General features: G+C 40.8%; 1 protein-coding gene across 2 annotated transcripts in view; it reads left to right on the top strand.

Moving 5' to 3' along the window:
* The first annotated feature begins 3,408 nt into the window (after positions 1-3,408).
* Positions 3,409-15,421, top strand: part of trpm1b (transient receptor potential cation channel, subfamily M, member 1b) — a 24,352-nt gene continuing 12,339 nt past the window's right edge. For both annotated transcript variants that reach the window (XM_033635054.2, XM_033635053.2), the window contains exons 1-8: positions 3,409-3,642; positions 11,712-11,788; positions 12,447-12,642; positions 12,732-12,945; positions 13,265-13,389; positions 13,469-13,640; positions 13,981-14,155; positions 14,253-14,376. In XM_033635054.2, coding sequence (XP_033490945.1) covers positions 3,571-3,642; positions 11,712-11,788; positions 12,447-12,642; positions 12,732-12,945; positions 13,265-13,389; positions 13,469-13,640; positions 13,981-14,155; positions 14,253-14,376 — 1,155 coding nt within the window. In that variant the 5' untranslated portion in view covers positions 3,409-3,570. The remainder of the gene's footprint in view (positions 3,643-11,711; positions 11,789-12,446; positions 12,643-12,731; positions 12,946-13,264; positions 13,390-13,468; positions 13,641-13,980; positions 14,156-14,252; positions 14,377-15,421) is intronic.

The raw sequence follows: 15,421 nt of genomic DNA, 5'->3' as shown, positions 1-15,421 counted from the left end.
AGGTCACGGCTGATCACCTTGATAAAAACCAGTGCACACGCAAACAAAGGAAGACGTAAACACTTTTGTTTGGTGTTTTTTTTCACCCGCAGCTTCCTGCTGCACTCGTGTTCTCTTCATTTAAATGTTTGGGTTTCCTTGCCAGAGGTGGTGCCTGTAAGCACTCGGCAGGTTCACAGGAACAAAGAAAGACTTCCACATCACAGTTGACGTGCAACAAAGTGAAACATGTCTTCCTCTTAAAACGGTGCCTCCTTCACATGTGTCACATGTGGAAGTCGTTTCACCCTAACCTGCTTTCCAGCTGTTGGCTGCACCTCATCTGGCTTACGTGACGACATTAGTCACACAAAACGTTTACAAATTGTCAAATGAAACAACTGAAGGTAAATTGAGCTTGATGAGGCAAAGCAGGAGGCTCAAAATAGAAAACTAGTGCAGGCCTTCTGTTTGTGTTGAGTATGCAGATTTGTGCTCGTGGTTCTGGCTGTACTAGTGGATGTGACATACAGACGACCTCTGAGAAAACCTGATAGCATTAAAGCACAAAGTGTTTCTTACAACCACTCTGACCACATGGTCACAGATAATGCACAACGTCCACAGCCCATACAAGAGCTCAGAGTGCCCTCTTGTGGTTGAAGTTGGAATTATCTGCTCAGAGGTCATCTGAGCTCACAGAGATTTGTTTCAAACAGTCAGGGGTTTGTGGTACATTGTGTACTGCAGGCTGATATATTGCTGCTGTTAATCTTTGCAGAGATTATATTCAAATTAAATAAAGCTGTCACATTTATATTAACTAATGAATTAAAAGAAACATGCTCGTTATTAAAATAAAATGATTTAAATAATTTTATATCATTTTCAAACACACATTTGGGCACCAGGGAGATCTGTTCCTGAGTACTGACTGGAAGGCAATAACCTAAGACTGCTCAATGATGAGTTCGTGTGAGGTTGGATTTACTTTAAATATTACCTGCTGCCTGTGAGGAGAGATTATGTCAACATCCTGTTGTAATTTTTGTGGTTTCCAGTATCTCCTGCTCTGTGCTATGAATTAGACAATGTGTCGACAGTGAGCTCTGCAGCAAATGTCAGCAGTGTAAAAACAACGTAATAAAAACTACCAACCACACTGCAGCAATATAAAAACTGTGACTCCTCAGATTAAAATGAGATGTGTTGTACTTTCTTGTCCCTATTCTTGGGTTCAGCATCACTGCATTGCAGACTGGTCCTCTCCAGACATGCTTAGCATCCTTACAATAGTTAAATTGTTGCATACATGGCGATACATGTTTTTTGGTCGCATACAAATCGATATTTCTCCTTGCTCCAGCTCCATGTGGTGCTCTACCTTCTCCTGCAGACAAATAATCTCCTCCACTGACACATGCAAAGCCCCCAACAGATGATAAAGCTCATTTGTGTCTGCTTACTAGGAGAAATTACGCATTATCCATTCTTAGAGGCATACAAACACCTGGACACATGGCTGCAATGGAGTGTAGGAAAAAAAAAATCATTCATGGACAAGACTCTCTGCCAAGTTTGAGATAAAGACCACTGGAAATTATCCAACTTTACGCACCGAGCAAATAAGGTAACGCTTTAACTTACTCATGTTGATGACAGCAGAGTGGATATTCACTGATTTCATACTGTGAATTAGTAGAATAGTTATCTCTATGTTGCAGTTACACATGCTTCTGTTGCAGTTTAATTGACGTGTTTCTGTGAGCTTGCATTTTAGTACAGGAGGATGTTGTTTATGCTCATAAACCTCACCATCCCACAGGTGGGTCAGCCATTAAACGCTCATGCTGTGCAGCCAAACGTTACTCACATCCACAGAACTTTATTCTTAATTATAATGGAGATCCAAAAGTTTGTAAAGATGCAAAATGTAGCTTGTTAACCTTAAAGCTACTTAAGGGGGAAATGAAAGGGAGAACTCAGTGCCTGGGGTTGCAAAGGAAATATCTGATTTTTAAAAAGGCTCATCGTGCTCAGTTTCTACTACATGCTGCCATGATAAATCTGAATATTGCTATGGGAAATGTGGGTATTGCTGTAATTTAGACAAGGCCAGCGTGGGGATCAACCTCAAACATATTATTTTCCCCTCTTATAACAATTCCACTTCATATCCAGCAGAGGGAGTTGCTGGATATGTAATTTTTCTGGGCTAAAACTTGAATATTTTTCTGTATATTTCTCTATCTTTATCTGCAGCGCAGTTACTTTTTGTTTGGTTCAAATAAAAAGCCAAAATTTACCTTTTAAAAAACAGACTTTGTTTTCTTTTTATTTATGCAACATCCTGTAACATATCTGCAAAAGTAGCAGATATTTTAGATCTTAGATTTAGAAGTTGAGGCACTTAAATGTCACATTTTCTGTCCAGCTAAACATTCATAATGTCATAATGACATTGCGTAACAGGATCCAGCTTTTCTGGAAGTGATGAATTCAGCCTTAAAGTAATACAACTCATTAATGCTCATATCCCAAGCAAGGTTCATGAATTGCAAAAAAAATATTTGCTCTTATTCGTCAGGGGCAGGCCAAATGCAACGTGGCATTAAGCCTTAATAGTTTTATTTTGCCTCATGTTTGCTGGTATTATATAAGAGGTCAAATTCTTAACAATACTTAACATCAAGCTGCTCTAAATCTGTGTTGTGAGACTACTTTATGTGGAACACAACAGCATGTTAAATGTTGCAACCAAATGGGACCAGGAGATTAAATCCAACATGCTTTATATTCTGCTGTATTTTAATGGTAACTATAAAAGCCATGGGGCAGTAAGGCTTTTTGTGCACATAATAAAGATCTTTCTGAAGGAGTTTGACGACACTGAAGACAGGTGTGTAGAAATAATTGGTGAGAATATTCCTTGTGTGTTTCTCCCAGAGAGGTGACTTCCAGCACATTCATTCTGGCTCTTGCCTCTGCACCCCCCTCTGTATCTGTGCATACCTTTGTGTGTGCACCCTGATGGGACACTCCTGTCTTCCCTGTCAGACACACTCAGCCTCATCTGGTGGGACAACCTTTGGCTTTCTGCCGGCTAACTTTAGCCTCACAGCTTGCATCGTCTCTCTAAGCCTGTTTTGGGGTTGTGGTGTGCCAAAGTAGATTTACCTTCAATAACCATTTATTAAATCTCTATCCATTAGACTCTGAGGCTTCGTAAGAGCTGGCTGCATTAAGCCTGATTATGGGATGCCCGGCAGAGGAAAAGGGTCTATGTGTCAAGTGTGTCATCGAGTGATTTATATCCCTGGCTGGGATCTCTGTCTTGTCAGTCGGGAGTAAGCTGCAGAGAGGGGAGAGAAGAGCCGAATCCTGTCATGATGTGACACTTAGTTCGTTTTTTTTTTTTTTTTTTTTAATTCAAGTGTGAGTCCAGAGGTTGTTGTCATGCCCTGGTTCTGTAGCGGGTTTCTAGGGTTTCTGTCTGTTGCTGATGTTGATGTTGGCGCTGAACCCTGACCTGTCGCCATCCTCGAAGGATCCTTTTCTGACTCCATTCGACTTGAATTCTAAGTTTTCAACATGGACACCAAGGGCCCGAGTGCCACCTTTAAACGGTCCTCCCTCAAACGCACCACATCCGGCTCGCAGAAGGTAAGATGAGTCATATTCAACAGGTGCATCTGAATTACCCTAATGAGTCGGATCTGATCTGTGAACTGTTTGTGTGTGTGTGTGTGTGTGTATGTTGTGAAAAATATTTTTATGTTGAAATATGTTTGTGGCGTTCACCTGAAAGTAAATGTTCTGTAAAAGTTGCCTCCAAATGAATAACAGCTGCACTTTGTCTTATTTTTTTGTGTTAACTTTTTGCATCCAGAAACCAAACAGCTACTCTGACATAGAATTGTGTTGCACACCATGTCACATGCAACCATCACTATGAGCTATCCACAGTAGTTCTTGACCAATCATTTCAGAGCTCCCATGTCCGGCATAACGACATGCACCATTCAGGACCGCTGGTCTTATACTGGTGCGCACATGGTCTGCAATCCCAGCCTCACAAACTTGCTGTTAAGTGGTGTTTCGAGCTCACTCCAGTGCTGCAGTTTAATCCTTCATAATGGCCCAGTATGGACAAAAATGTCCACGACAGATTAAGGCCCTTTATATCATTCTAAAGTCTGCTTTCATGTGATTAACACACTCCTGCTAACGTCCTTGAAAGCAAGGAAGATGCAATTTTTATATGCATCCACGCTTCTGCTCCCAATCCAGCGAGCAGTGCATGCTGGGATTAGAGCACGCACGCTCAGAGAAACTTGTGTTGCTTTTGTGGAGGCACGGAGGACACAGAGCAGGGGCACTTTCTTATTTTAGTAGTTTGAAATGAATGATTTCTAAAAGTTTAAAAGACTCTAGTTTTCTAGAAGGAAAATTAAAAATGGAAAATAAACTGAAATACACTTAAAAAAAAAACACTTAAGTTTATCTTTTGTAGAGTACATATAGTCCACATGCTAAAAAACAATCCACTGAGTCAAAATCAATGGAGCAATTTGCATGCATCTTTTTAAGTAGTTCCAACTCAATTATTTTACAATACGTCAAATTTAATTAGTTTAAGTACAACCAACTTGATTTGATTTGACCTCGAAAAACTTAAGTTGAACCAACTTAATATTTGTCCAAAGTTGTGTTCATATGTAGTGGTCAACTGTTTGATATTCCAACTTATTTATTTTAATCCCATTCAACTTAAAAAAGGTCAAAAATGTTTCTGATTTTGATTAATTCTTAAAATAAGCTGTCAACCAGCTAATGTTGCTGAAGAACTTCTTTATTTTAAGCATTATTCACTCACCCCAACATGATTTGCTTTGACCACAAAAAGCTCAAGTTGAACCAACTTAATATTTGTCCAAAAGTTGTGTTGATATTTAGTAATTAACTATTTTATGTAAGATTTGCCAACTGATTTATTTGAATTCCATTCAACTTAAAAAAAGGTCAAAAATGTTTCTGATTTTGACTAATTTTTTAAATAAGCTGTCAACTGACTAAAACAGTTGCTGAAGAACTTCTTTATTTTAAGCATTATTCACTAACCCATGAATCATTTTTTCGAATGCATTTCCATAAGAAACATCCCAATTTTCCAGTCAATATGCCTTTTTTTAAACGCTGAGGAAATTTGTTCGCCATGAGGCTAAATCAGCCCGACCCCTTACGTGTATATATCAACAACACATCTGACACTGACATGATTAAAAGAATTTAGTGTGATGGATTTCTATAAATTACAGCAGCCATCATTTGGTAAGATTAATATACTTTGTATAATCCATAGCCTTTTTATATAAGGTTTATACTCTGTGAAGCAATCAGCAATGTCATAGCTCTCAGCTGCACTTTTAATGAGATCTGATATGTTGCTAAATATAAACTCGTTGGCTGCACAGAGCGGGCCGCTGAGAGATAATGTCGTCTCTTTTTTTCTTTTCTGATCATGCATTTGTCATGTTGTTACCATAGTCTTTTAATCATGGATTTATCTGCTTTGCTGAAATGATAGGCGTGTACCTCATAATTTAACAGTGGGTCATATGAAGAAGGATTTATTTTTTTCATCCATGGTATAGCACAGCAGAGATAGAGTAAAGGCGGTGTCTCTTTGAATCTGGGCGGATGACATGTGATTAGAAATGAGGGTAAAAGTCTCGCTTGTCCTCCAACAGAGAGCACATTCAGTTAAATGTGCTCACATGATTTCACCTTGTTGCCATGAATGAACTATTAACTGGTCTATCTACAGATAATATGTTCTGCCTCTGCTGACCTTTTACCTCTTTTACTGAAAATGTGTAGCTCATGGCTCAAAAGTTAAAAAAGAAATGGTCTGAAAGCATCTGTTGCCTGATGGGTTTGAATAAATATGACTTTTGTGCTCAGACCCTTGATACAAATATGGAAAAAAAAGGCAACAAATCAATTCAAATGTGTTAAACAAATGCTGCAATTTTCGCTCTCTGGGTTTGCTAGATCATATGACTGTGTGATGTAAGTGTCAGGCTCTGGTCAGGTGAGGGGGCCAGAAATCCTGAAAAAAGCTTTAAGGCTCGGGGTCAGGGGCTGGACTACAGCAGACCCTCTATGTGTGAAAGTTCTCAAAGCGTCTAAAAAAATTAAAGCTAAATCAGTATGATCTCCAAATGTTGCAGCATTTTGCTTCATTTATATTTGTACAGCTCATGTTAACGCAGGAGAATCAGATGCACAATCAAAACGACTCCAACACACATTATATGACTGAAAAGCAGCAGAGAAAAGAAAAACCTTATTTTGTTTGCCTCTTTCTCAACACATGAATAAACCAAAGAAACCAATACATACAGTGAAAAGATACCTTCAACTAAGGAGGCAGATTCTACCTTACAACCTCACATAAAGTCCAATTATTCTTTATTTATACATTTTCTTGAACTGAAAAATATTAATACAACCATTTAAATAATCCTGTTGAGAATTCCACAGTTTGACGCCAACCATTAAAGTACACATCTGCTTTAATGTAGTCTGTGCATACTAGTCCTTGTGATAAAAACAACCAACTTTTTGGACATTTTTCTGGTTGTACTCTGCTTTCTCTGTAATAAAATTAAGTTAAATCGGTTCCTTGTCACTTAAGTACAAATTTAGCTTATTTAAAATCTGAATTAAACCAATGTGTTTTATTAAATATGATCAAAGCAAAGGGAAACTGCCTTAAAGATTTAAATGCCATAGAAATTCTTACAATTACATGTCAAAACAAGGTGATATGTTTGCAACTTGTTGGCCATAAGTTGACACACTATATTTATGCTGCATTCAAGTTCATATCTGTTAACTGGTGCACACAAGGGACATGTCCGTCTCAGTATTTAGAACATGTGCATCTGTTTGCCCCCATTTTCTGCATAAAATAAAACAATTATTTGCTCAGCTCTATAGTGTTTTTTTTTTAGCAGTAGATGGTGGATAAAAATGTACCAGAATGTAGGAAATGAAGGGTATGATGCTCAAAATTTTCTGACAGAAGACCCAAAAACCCCCTATTAGATATGTGCCCCACCCCTCAATACTGAAATAAAACTTACGCCCTTGCATGCATGGTAAATACAGTGATATATTTGCTTCTTATTGGCCATAAGTTGGCAATAAGAAGCAAACTCAAGTTCATATCTCTTCTTGAGTGTTCCAAAGGGTATAACTATTTTTTCTTTAATATATGGTATGTAAGGCAAACATTTACAAAGAACAGTCAAAAATTTGAGAAGTGTGTGCGGCCCGCTGTCATACCTTATAAAAAGGTAAGAGAGAATTTCCCTTAAGTTTTTATTTTTATTCTGATTGCCTGATTTTTAGTAAAAAATAATTTGCTCTCTTTTTATAGCCAGACTTTCCTTTGGGGAAAACCAGCCGCTTTAAAACATGTCTTATGACTCCCTTGACTCTTGGGGGATAATCAGCGACATGTTGGACTCATGTGATGGCTAACTGGATTTTCAAACCCAGCAGGAACAATGAGTGCATTTACAAACAGGGGGCTGTCTGAAAACAGTTTGCTTCACAGTTAATGCAAATTTGCCTATCCAGAGCCTATAACTCGAGTGTGTCGCCTCGTCCAAATATCTTTCCCCCTCCAGTGAAACTATGTAAAAGGCAGCTTTTTATTCAGTCCACGTGGGCTCGACCATGAGTCTGGAATATTTTTTTTAGACAGTAAAAGGAGTCTGCGCGGGCTCCCTTCCTGTCACACTGCATCAAGCTCTAACCACATCGCCATTCAATACCAAAGCCGAGCAATTAGTTGCTTTTATCTTCAACCCTGGTGACATTCCATTACGACCCCCAAATCCTTTCTGATCCATTTCACTTGTGCTGATGAGGCTTTTGTTGTGTCAACTCCGTTGTTACTACAATATTTAGAATAAATCACACGTATAGTTTTGACTCAACCTCGTGAAGCCACCTGCTGTAAACAATCATGTGTTCGAAATGCACTGAAACTGACCGGGTCAGATGTCAGCGTACAGAAATACAGCCGTCGTTATACCTTTTCCTTATGACTGTGGGGAGCTGTGTAATTGTGGCAGCGCTGGAACAAATTTGCTGTGATGTGGTTGCTCACTAAGCTGTGGGTCAGGAGACCAGGACCATGTGATTGCAGTGCAGAAAGGCAGGAATGTATGGCATATATCTTGACACAAATACTGCCTGTGATAGAAGAGATAATCAGGATAGAGTACTGTGTTTGAGGGAAATTTTGAGTAAACCATCACTGCATCGGGACTGCTAATAAAAAAAGAGGTCAAAAATATATTGTATACCTTTTCTCTGACCTCCTCGACAATTGTCTTTTGTTTTCAACGACCACTTCCTGAGAAAATTCTGCATGTTGGATTGAAAGCTGTTCATTGTTCCGAGGCTTGTCTTAAGTCCCGTTAATTTGCTCGGTGTGACACAATCTTGATCCCGCAGTATCTAATTCTTCAAGGTTTTTCTTGTTAAGGGCTCAAAGGCAGCTCTTAACGAGGCAGCTGGTCGCTGACTGGATTTTGGTTTTAATTGCTGTAGTTAATGAGTTTAAGTAAGCTGAAATAACTGCGACATGCTCACCAAACCCTTGTGGAAATGCGCTTTGTTTTCTTCGGCTATAATTAACAGAGGCCCACGTGCGTTTTTTACCGGAGCAGGACCAAAAAGGGGGAAGTTGGGGTGGGAGTGGGGGGGTGTTAGGCTTCTCTTTCTCTGTCTTTCTGAGTCATCAACCACCAACCTCCCTTGTCTTTTTCACTCTGAGTTACAGTCAGGCTCAAACTGCTCACTTCAACCATAAAAGGAGAGCTTATTAAACCATTTCACATGAGGAAGGTTTTAAATGGACGTCTACAACTTTGTGCTTGTTAACTCCATCTCAGCTTCGAGCTCACCTAATGCCTTCCTCAAGTTAATAAAGCATGCACCTGAAAGCCCTTAATAACTTTAAATAGATTTAATTGAATTGTGTCATGAAATCCAGCATGTACAATAAGCAGGATTTATTTAAAACATACTGAAATAGGTCAGATTTGACTTTTCCCCATCCATAAAGAAGCATATTGATATTCTGTTGGATGTCAGACAGCAGCCAGTGGGCTAAATGTGATTTTTTTTAAACAGTGACACCCTTTTTCAGCCTGCCACTATGCAAAATCATTATAGTTTTTAAATGCAAATCCACTTAACACCAGCAAAAATGAAAAATCAAGCTCAAGAGAATACTGAATAGCTGGTTTGCTGAGTTTTCTTTTTCTCCACGAAAACATGGTGGATGGAAATAGAGATTAACTGCAATTAGCATTGACTGACCTTGCCCCCAACTGGAGACCAGTCATGTCTTAACAAGGCGCCTTCCAAAAGAATGCCTGCATCCAATTCTCTCAATTATGCAAATTGGGTTGAAATCAAAGTAGTTGGAGGGGGTGAAAATTTTTCAGATGAAAAGTTGGGGAGCCTCTGAACGAGACTGCAGTGCTTTTTAGGTTAGCCGGTCCGCTCCATCTTCTCACACAAGCTAAGATCTTCCACACTGTGAAGTGAACACAAAGAAAGGGAGTTTGGACAAATTGGGAGATTAGGGGCCGGTTATCAAAGTAGATTTATTGTGCCTTGTTCAAGCGAAGGATGAAAATACCCTGTGGGCATGGAGAAGGGGTCATGGGACTCCCAAAAGGATTACCTTGAACTGGAGTCATGAGACTTGGGCGAACAAAGACCCTGCTCACATGCTCATCATATTAACCGGCCCTCATAAAGTGAAGAAGTTTCATGTCCTGTGGGACTCAATGAGAGCGCTTGACTGGGAGCACAGCACCAGGAGAACGCTCTGGTAGAGGAGCAGCAGACTTCTTCTCTACTCGCTGGGCTTAACCTGCAGCAGCACCACCACAGATAGGACTCTGCGGCTCGGACAGAAGACTGTGTGTAAGTGTATCTGCAACTCTTTTTAAACTGAATTGCATCATTTTTATGATTTATGATTTTTTTTTAGCTTTTACAGAGATTTTTATAGAACAAATTACAGATCACAGAAAGTGAATTCAGATGTGGCGAACAGGCAACGCTGTTTGAGTTCTGGGTGCTTAATGATGCATGATAACAATGTGATGGAAAACTGCTGAGACAGGACAGAGCAACAACCACAGTATGCCTCGGACTTTTTAAAAGTACAACAAGATGGTAATACTTTTGCACAAAAAAAAAGTATTTACACTATTCAAACTGCCTTCAAGCAAACAAATAGTTCAACATTAGGTGAACTAAATAAATAGGAAGCAAGTGTGTGATTTTATCTACTCAACCAAAGTCGTTATTAGATGGTTTAAGACAAAATAAGGTGATTCTTTCATGAGTCTGGTGGGTAAAATCATGTCACTGCAGTAGCAAACAAAATAGGGTGCGGAAAATAATATATGTATGAAAGGAAGGATGGCAACTGTGGATTAAAGAATACACAACAGCAGCAGCACTGTTCCAGCTCATGTGACAGTATCAGCTACAATAACAAGTCATTAATATGTACTCATAGTGTGTAGACAGCAAGGGCATAGGTCTTGTTTCAACAGCCAGAATTTTTTTTAGCATCAAACACTTTATTTTTTTTAACTCTGGTGAGTTTTTATGCACCAGTGTGACTTTTCTGCATCTATTTATGGTGTAAATGTCAAATTTTCTTCAAAATAAAAGCTCTCTACTTAACTCAGGGGGATACTGAGGGAGACGTCCCCCTGTGTCCAACCTGAAACGTACATCTATGGTAGACAGGTTGTAAAAAAAACACTACAGACCTGACCAAATAATTGTTTTTCTTTATGCAAAAGTTAACAGATATAGTTTGTGGTGTTGCAGCCGCCCTGCTGTTGCACCTCCAGGCTGGCTGAGGCGAGACAGAGAGGGAGGGAGAGGCAGAGAACAGTAACTGTACTGTGTTATTGGCACATGTGATCACTGTTCACAAGACACATCTTTCATTAATACTCATATGACTTCACACTCATAGGTGAAGTTAAAATACCGAGCATTCTAGTATGTTTCAAGCTTGAACTGGTGGTTAATATTATAATTATTACTTCCTGAGCGTTTCTTGGAAAGCTTTCGCTTCTGACGCTTCAGTTTTAATTGGGCCTCCACCATCAACAATGGCCCTCAGAGAAACTCTGCTTTGAACTCAGGTTATTTTTGCTCAGCACTAGAAAAACATCAGACAGCAATCAGAGCAGGATTTGACAAAGTGCGTGGGCAAAGCACTTTTGTGTGATGCTTCTCATTGGCTGCTTATCAAGCTGGAGCAGACAATGAAAGGTGTTAGTCCACATGAACTGTGCTCTAATGATCTCAGGAGTGACAAAAAATTTCTCAGCCTTACTGTATGCAATGTTTCCGCCTGTTGATTCCAATATACACTGTATTTTAAAGTCTCTCCAGAAACACTTTCACTTGGATTTCTCTTTTCTCCTCTCCCACTGGGTTTCTTTGCAGGATGCATATAGTCTTCATCTTTTAGCCGGGATTACCACTAAGAGGATTTTGATAGTGAAATTTAAATTCTGATATCTGCGAAGATGATCCCCCTGTGACTGTGGGATGACACTGTGTGAGCTGACACTTTTTCTCCTCTCTTATATTTTGTCTTACAGGCACAAAAAGTTTGGATTGAGAGGACCTTTGCAAAAAGAGAATGTGTTCACAAATTCCCCACCAAGGACCCGACCAGGTAATCACGCTCTTTAAATTGTGTTTTAACTCATTATTTTTTACTTGTGGTATAGCCTAAGGTTACAACAGCTGCTCATTATCATTTGAACATGACGCCAAAACTCATCACTGACATTGTTCCTTCTTTTTACTGTTTTAGAGAGCTACACACAATTTTCATTTTACTAAAATTAATTTAAAATGTGAATGCTATGCAGGTAAAAACTTGTCAACTGGGCCTGGGCCCATAAAATATCTAACTCCTGACAGTGTTAATGATTTGAATTCAGCTCCATATTCACCACAAGAAAATGATTGACTAAATCACGACACCTATGGCTTCATGTTATCAGACATTTGTCAGGATAAAAATAGATTTTTCAGGGTGTATTGTAGGACATTGTTACTATCCTGGGCTCCAAGCGCAGCCAGGCAGTGCAGGCCTTTGCTTGCCGAAGCGCGAATTTCCCAGAAATGGGCACAGCCATGAAAGAGCCTGTGTGATGTGTGTTTCGAGGAAAAGACACAGCCTTCACGAGCAGACTCAACCATAATTAGCTCAATTGCTTCTAGTCACAGTTCAACACCAGACGGCGTACTGCTCGAGGATTTTTATCAATAACCAATGCAGTTTTTAAGACTGACGTGTTAACTGAGTGATGTTGTGATGTATGTAGATGTGCCTGTGGTCAGCTGAACACGCAGCACGTGGCCATCCCTGCTGGTGCCAATTCACTAGAGGAAGCGAACCAGCTGGTGCAGATTGACACCCCGAAGGATAAATGGAGTGTGATCAAGCACACAAGGACCTACCCAACAGACGCTTTTGGTTTAATCGAGTTCCAGGGCGGAGGATTCATCAACAAGGCCATGGTGAGTCTCAGCCACTCAAACATTACCTCAAAGTGACTGTGCGGTTTCATGAGAAGTTACAATGTGCATTACCCTTCTTTCTGCCCTAGTACATCCGAGTCTCCTATGACACCAAACCTGACAACCTCCTGCATTTGATGGTGAAGGACTGGCAGCTGGAGCTCCCCACCTTGCTCATCTCCGTACACGGAGGTCTCCAGAACTTCGACCTCCAGCCCAAACTCAAGCAAGTGTTCGGCAAAGGCCTGATCAAAGCCGCCGTCACCACCGGAGCTTGGATCTTCACGGGCGGAGTCAACACGGGTAGGACACCGACAGTTCAGGATAATGCTTTTAATATACACTTAACAAAATAACAATTTGTGACATTAGAAGATTACCTTTGCTCTAAATTGTCATTACATAATACCTATTCTGCAATTTCCTGGGGGAGATTTGACCAACCCATTGTCACAGGTTTAAGCGCTGTAATTAGAGCATTTGTTGGGAAAATTCATCACAAATGACAATCTGTGTGTGGATTTTGCGTGCAGCAACCACAAGTGTGTCCCATGATGCGGCCCCATTAGGCAGTTGAAAGAGTCATTAGTCATGCTGCTATATTTTGCTCTTTACACCTTAGGGGTAATCCGTCATGTAGGAGATGCCTTAAAGGACCACTCCTCCAAGTCACGAGGGAAAGTGTGCGCAATAGGAATTGCTCCATGGGGGATCCTGGAAAACAAAGAGGATCTCATCGGAAAAGATGTGAGAACATTTGCAGCTGAATTTAGTTTCCTGCAAATGTAATAAATCTTCTCGAGACTAATTTCTCCTTTTTCCCCAGGTAACCAAACCCTATCAGACAATGGCAAACCCACTGAGCAAGCTGGCTGTACTCAACAACAGCCACTCCCACTTCATCCTGACTGACAACGGCACCTGTGGGAAGTACGGCTCAGAGGTCAAACTCCGCCGGCTGCTGGAGAAACACATCTCCCTGCAGAAGATCAACACCCGTAAGTCACATAGAGCGCTTCGCAGACGTCATTAAACATCCTCCATAGTGTGTGGGTGTAAGCCAGAGTCTTGTTGGACGTGTGGATGGAGAGCTCCTCTGTGGCCTGTGGGCTTCCCTTTGTCATCCTATGCCTGGAGCTCGGATAAGGCAGGGACAGCAAAGGGATGCTCAACTGTCACCACTGACATCACACCTTCCCTCTGCTGGTTTTGTCTGGTCACGCATCACATCAACGTGTTCGTCAACAATCATTGTCAAGGTTCTGTCATTATGAGGTGACACTTTTGGTGATGAATGGTTGGATAGAAGGAGTGAGTATGTTTGGTTGTGTGTTCTAGGTTTGGGTCAGGGGGTTCCTCTGGTGTGCCTGATAGTGGAGGGAGGTCCCAACGTGATCTCCATCGCACTGGAGAGTCTGAGAGACGAGCCTCCAATCCCTGTGGTGGTGTGTGATGGCAGCGGCCGAGCTTCCGACATCATTTCCTTTGCACACAAGTTCTCAGAGGACGGAGGGTGAGGTTTTAGATTACTCCTTCTCAACTGCACTTGGATATTAATCCTCTGGTTAAAACAAAAAGCTGAAATGCCATCCTTGCATCTCCTGTTCCAGCCTGGTTAACGATGATGTCAGAGAGCAGCTTCTGGTGACCATTCAGAAGACTTTTAATTATAGCAAAAGCCAATCGCAGCAGATTCTGCTCATGGTTATGGAGTGCATGAAGAAAAGGGAACTGGTGAGTAGAAGATATACCAGTAAAAAGGAGCTGATGTCTTCAAACCTTTCCACAACCATCTTGTATTCGAAACTGTCATGTCTGTGTCAATCAATAAATATTTCTGAGTTGTAAAGCATCTGGTCTCCATCGTCATTCATCCATTCCACTCATCTGTGTATTGCCATTAACATATTGAATGAACATAATCCCCACCACGTGCTTGTCATTTCTCCTTGTGGTCATGTGTGGGTGTGGTCACGTAATCTGGGGCATTCGCAGCTTCACTGTCCGACACCAACATCCCTCACGTATAAGCACACAGCTGTAAAGTGGTATTGGGTGTGTGATTCTGCAGTGCTTAACTGTTACCTTTAATGTAAACAATACAGCTCAAGGGTTTATGATGAAGCACACACCCTGGTGAGAGTCTTAATCCCTGAGCTGAGAGTGTTCCTCCAAAGTGTTTGCTGGAAACCTTGGTGCATAAACAGTGGCAGCGTTTGTGCATCTCCAGCAGATTTCCGTAAGTGATGTGATTAGTAGTTTGTAATACCCGGCACATATAATCTCCAGACTCCATACATTTGGGTGGGAAAGATCAGCGCACACTACCACCTGCTTAGCAGAGGCTCTTACTTCATCCATTCACAGTAAGCATGCAGCACACAGATGGAGGAGAGGATCCATCTCCCTAATCCTCAACCAGGTTCCTCTCCCTCTCTCTCCACTCCCCGGCTTTTTTTTTCAGTCCCCAGAGTGCTATCACTTCACCAGCAACTCTGTGTCCTCTATCCCCGATGTATTAGACTCCCTAATGCGGCAACACACTCAGATAAGCAACTTAAACTGCTTTTTCAAAGATCATACTGCTATGGGCATTTAGTTTTCACTGATACCCGACCCAGACAATGTGACAGAACTGCCAACTTGTTTGAGCTCTTTATACGCAGCTAAGAGGCCACACTGTTGCCTGCTCTTAATCTAAAGTGCCATGACTAACCTACAGGTGAATCAGTGTCACAGTCTAGTCCCCAAATAATCCTTTCATCCTAAGTGCATCCCA

This window comes from Epinephelus lanceolatus, chromosome 5 (genome assembly GCF_041903045.1).
Source record: "Epinephelus lanceolatus isolate andai-2023 chromosome 5, ASM4190304v1, whole genome shotgun sequence".
Lineage (NCBI taxonomy): Eukaryota > Metazoa > Chordata > Actinopteri > Perciformes > Serranidae > Epinephelus > Epinephelus lanceolatus.
Note: the sequence above shows the minus strand (reverse complement) of the source record. Positions and strands in the feature narration are given on the sequence as shown.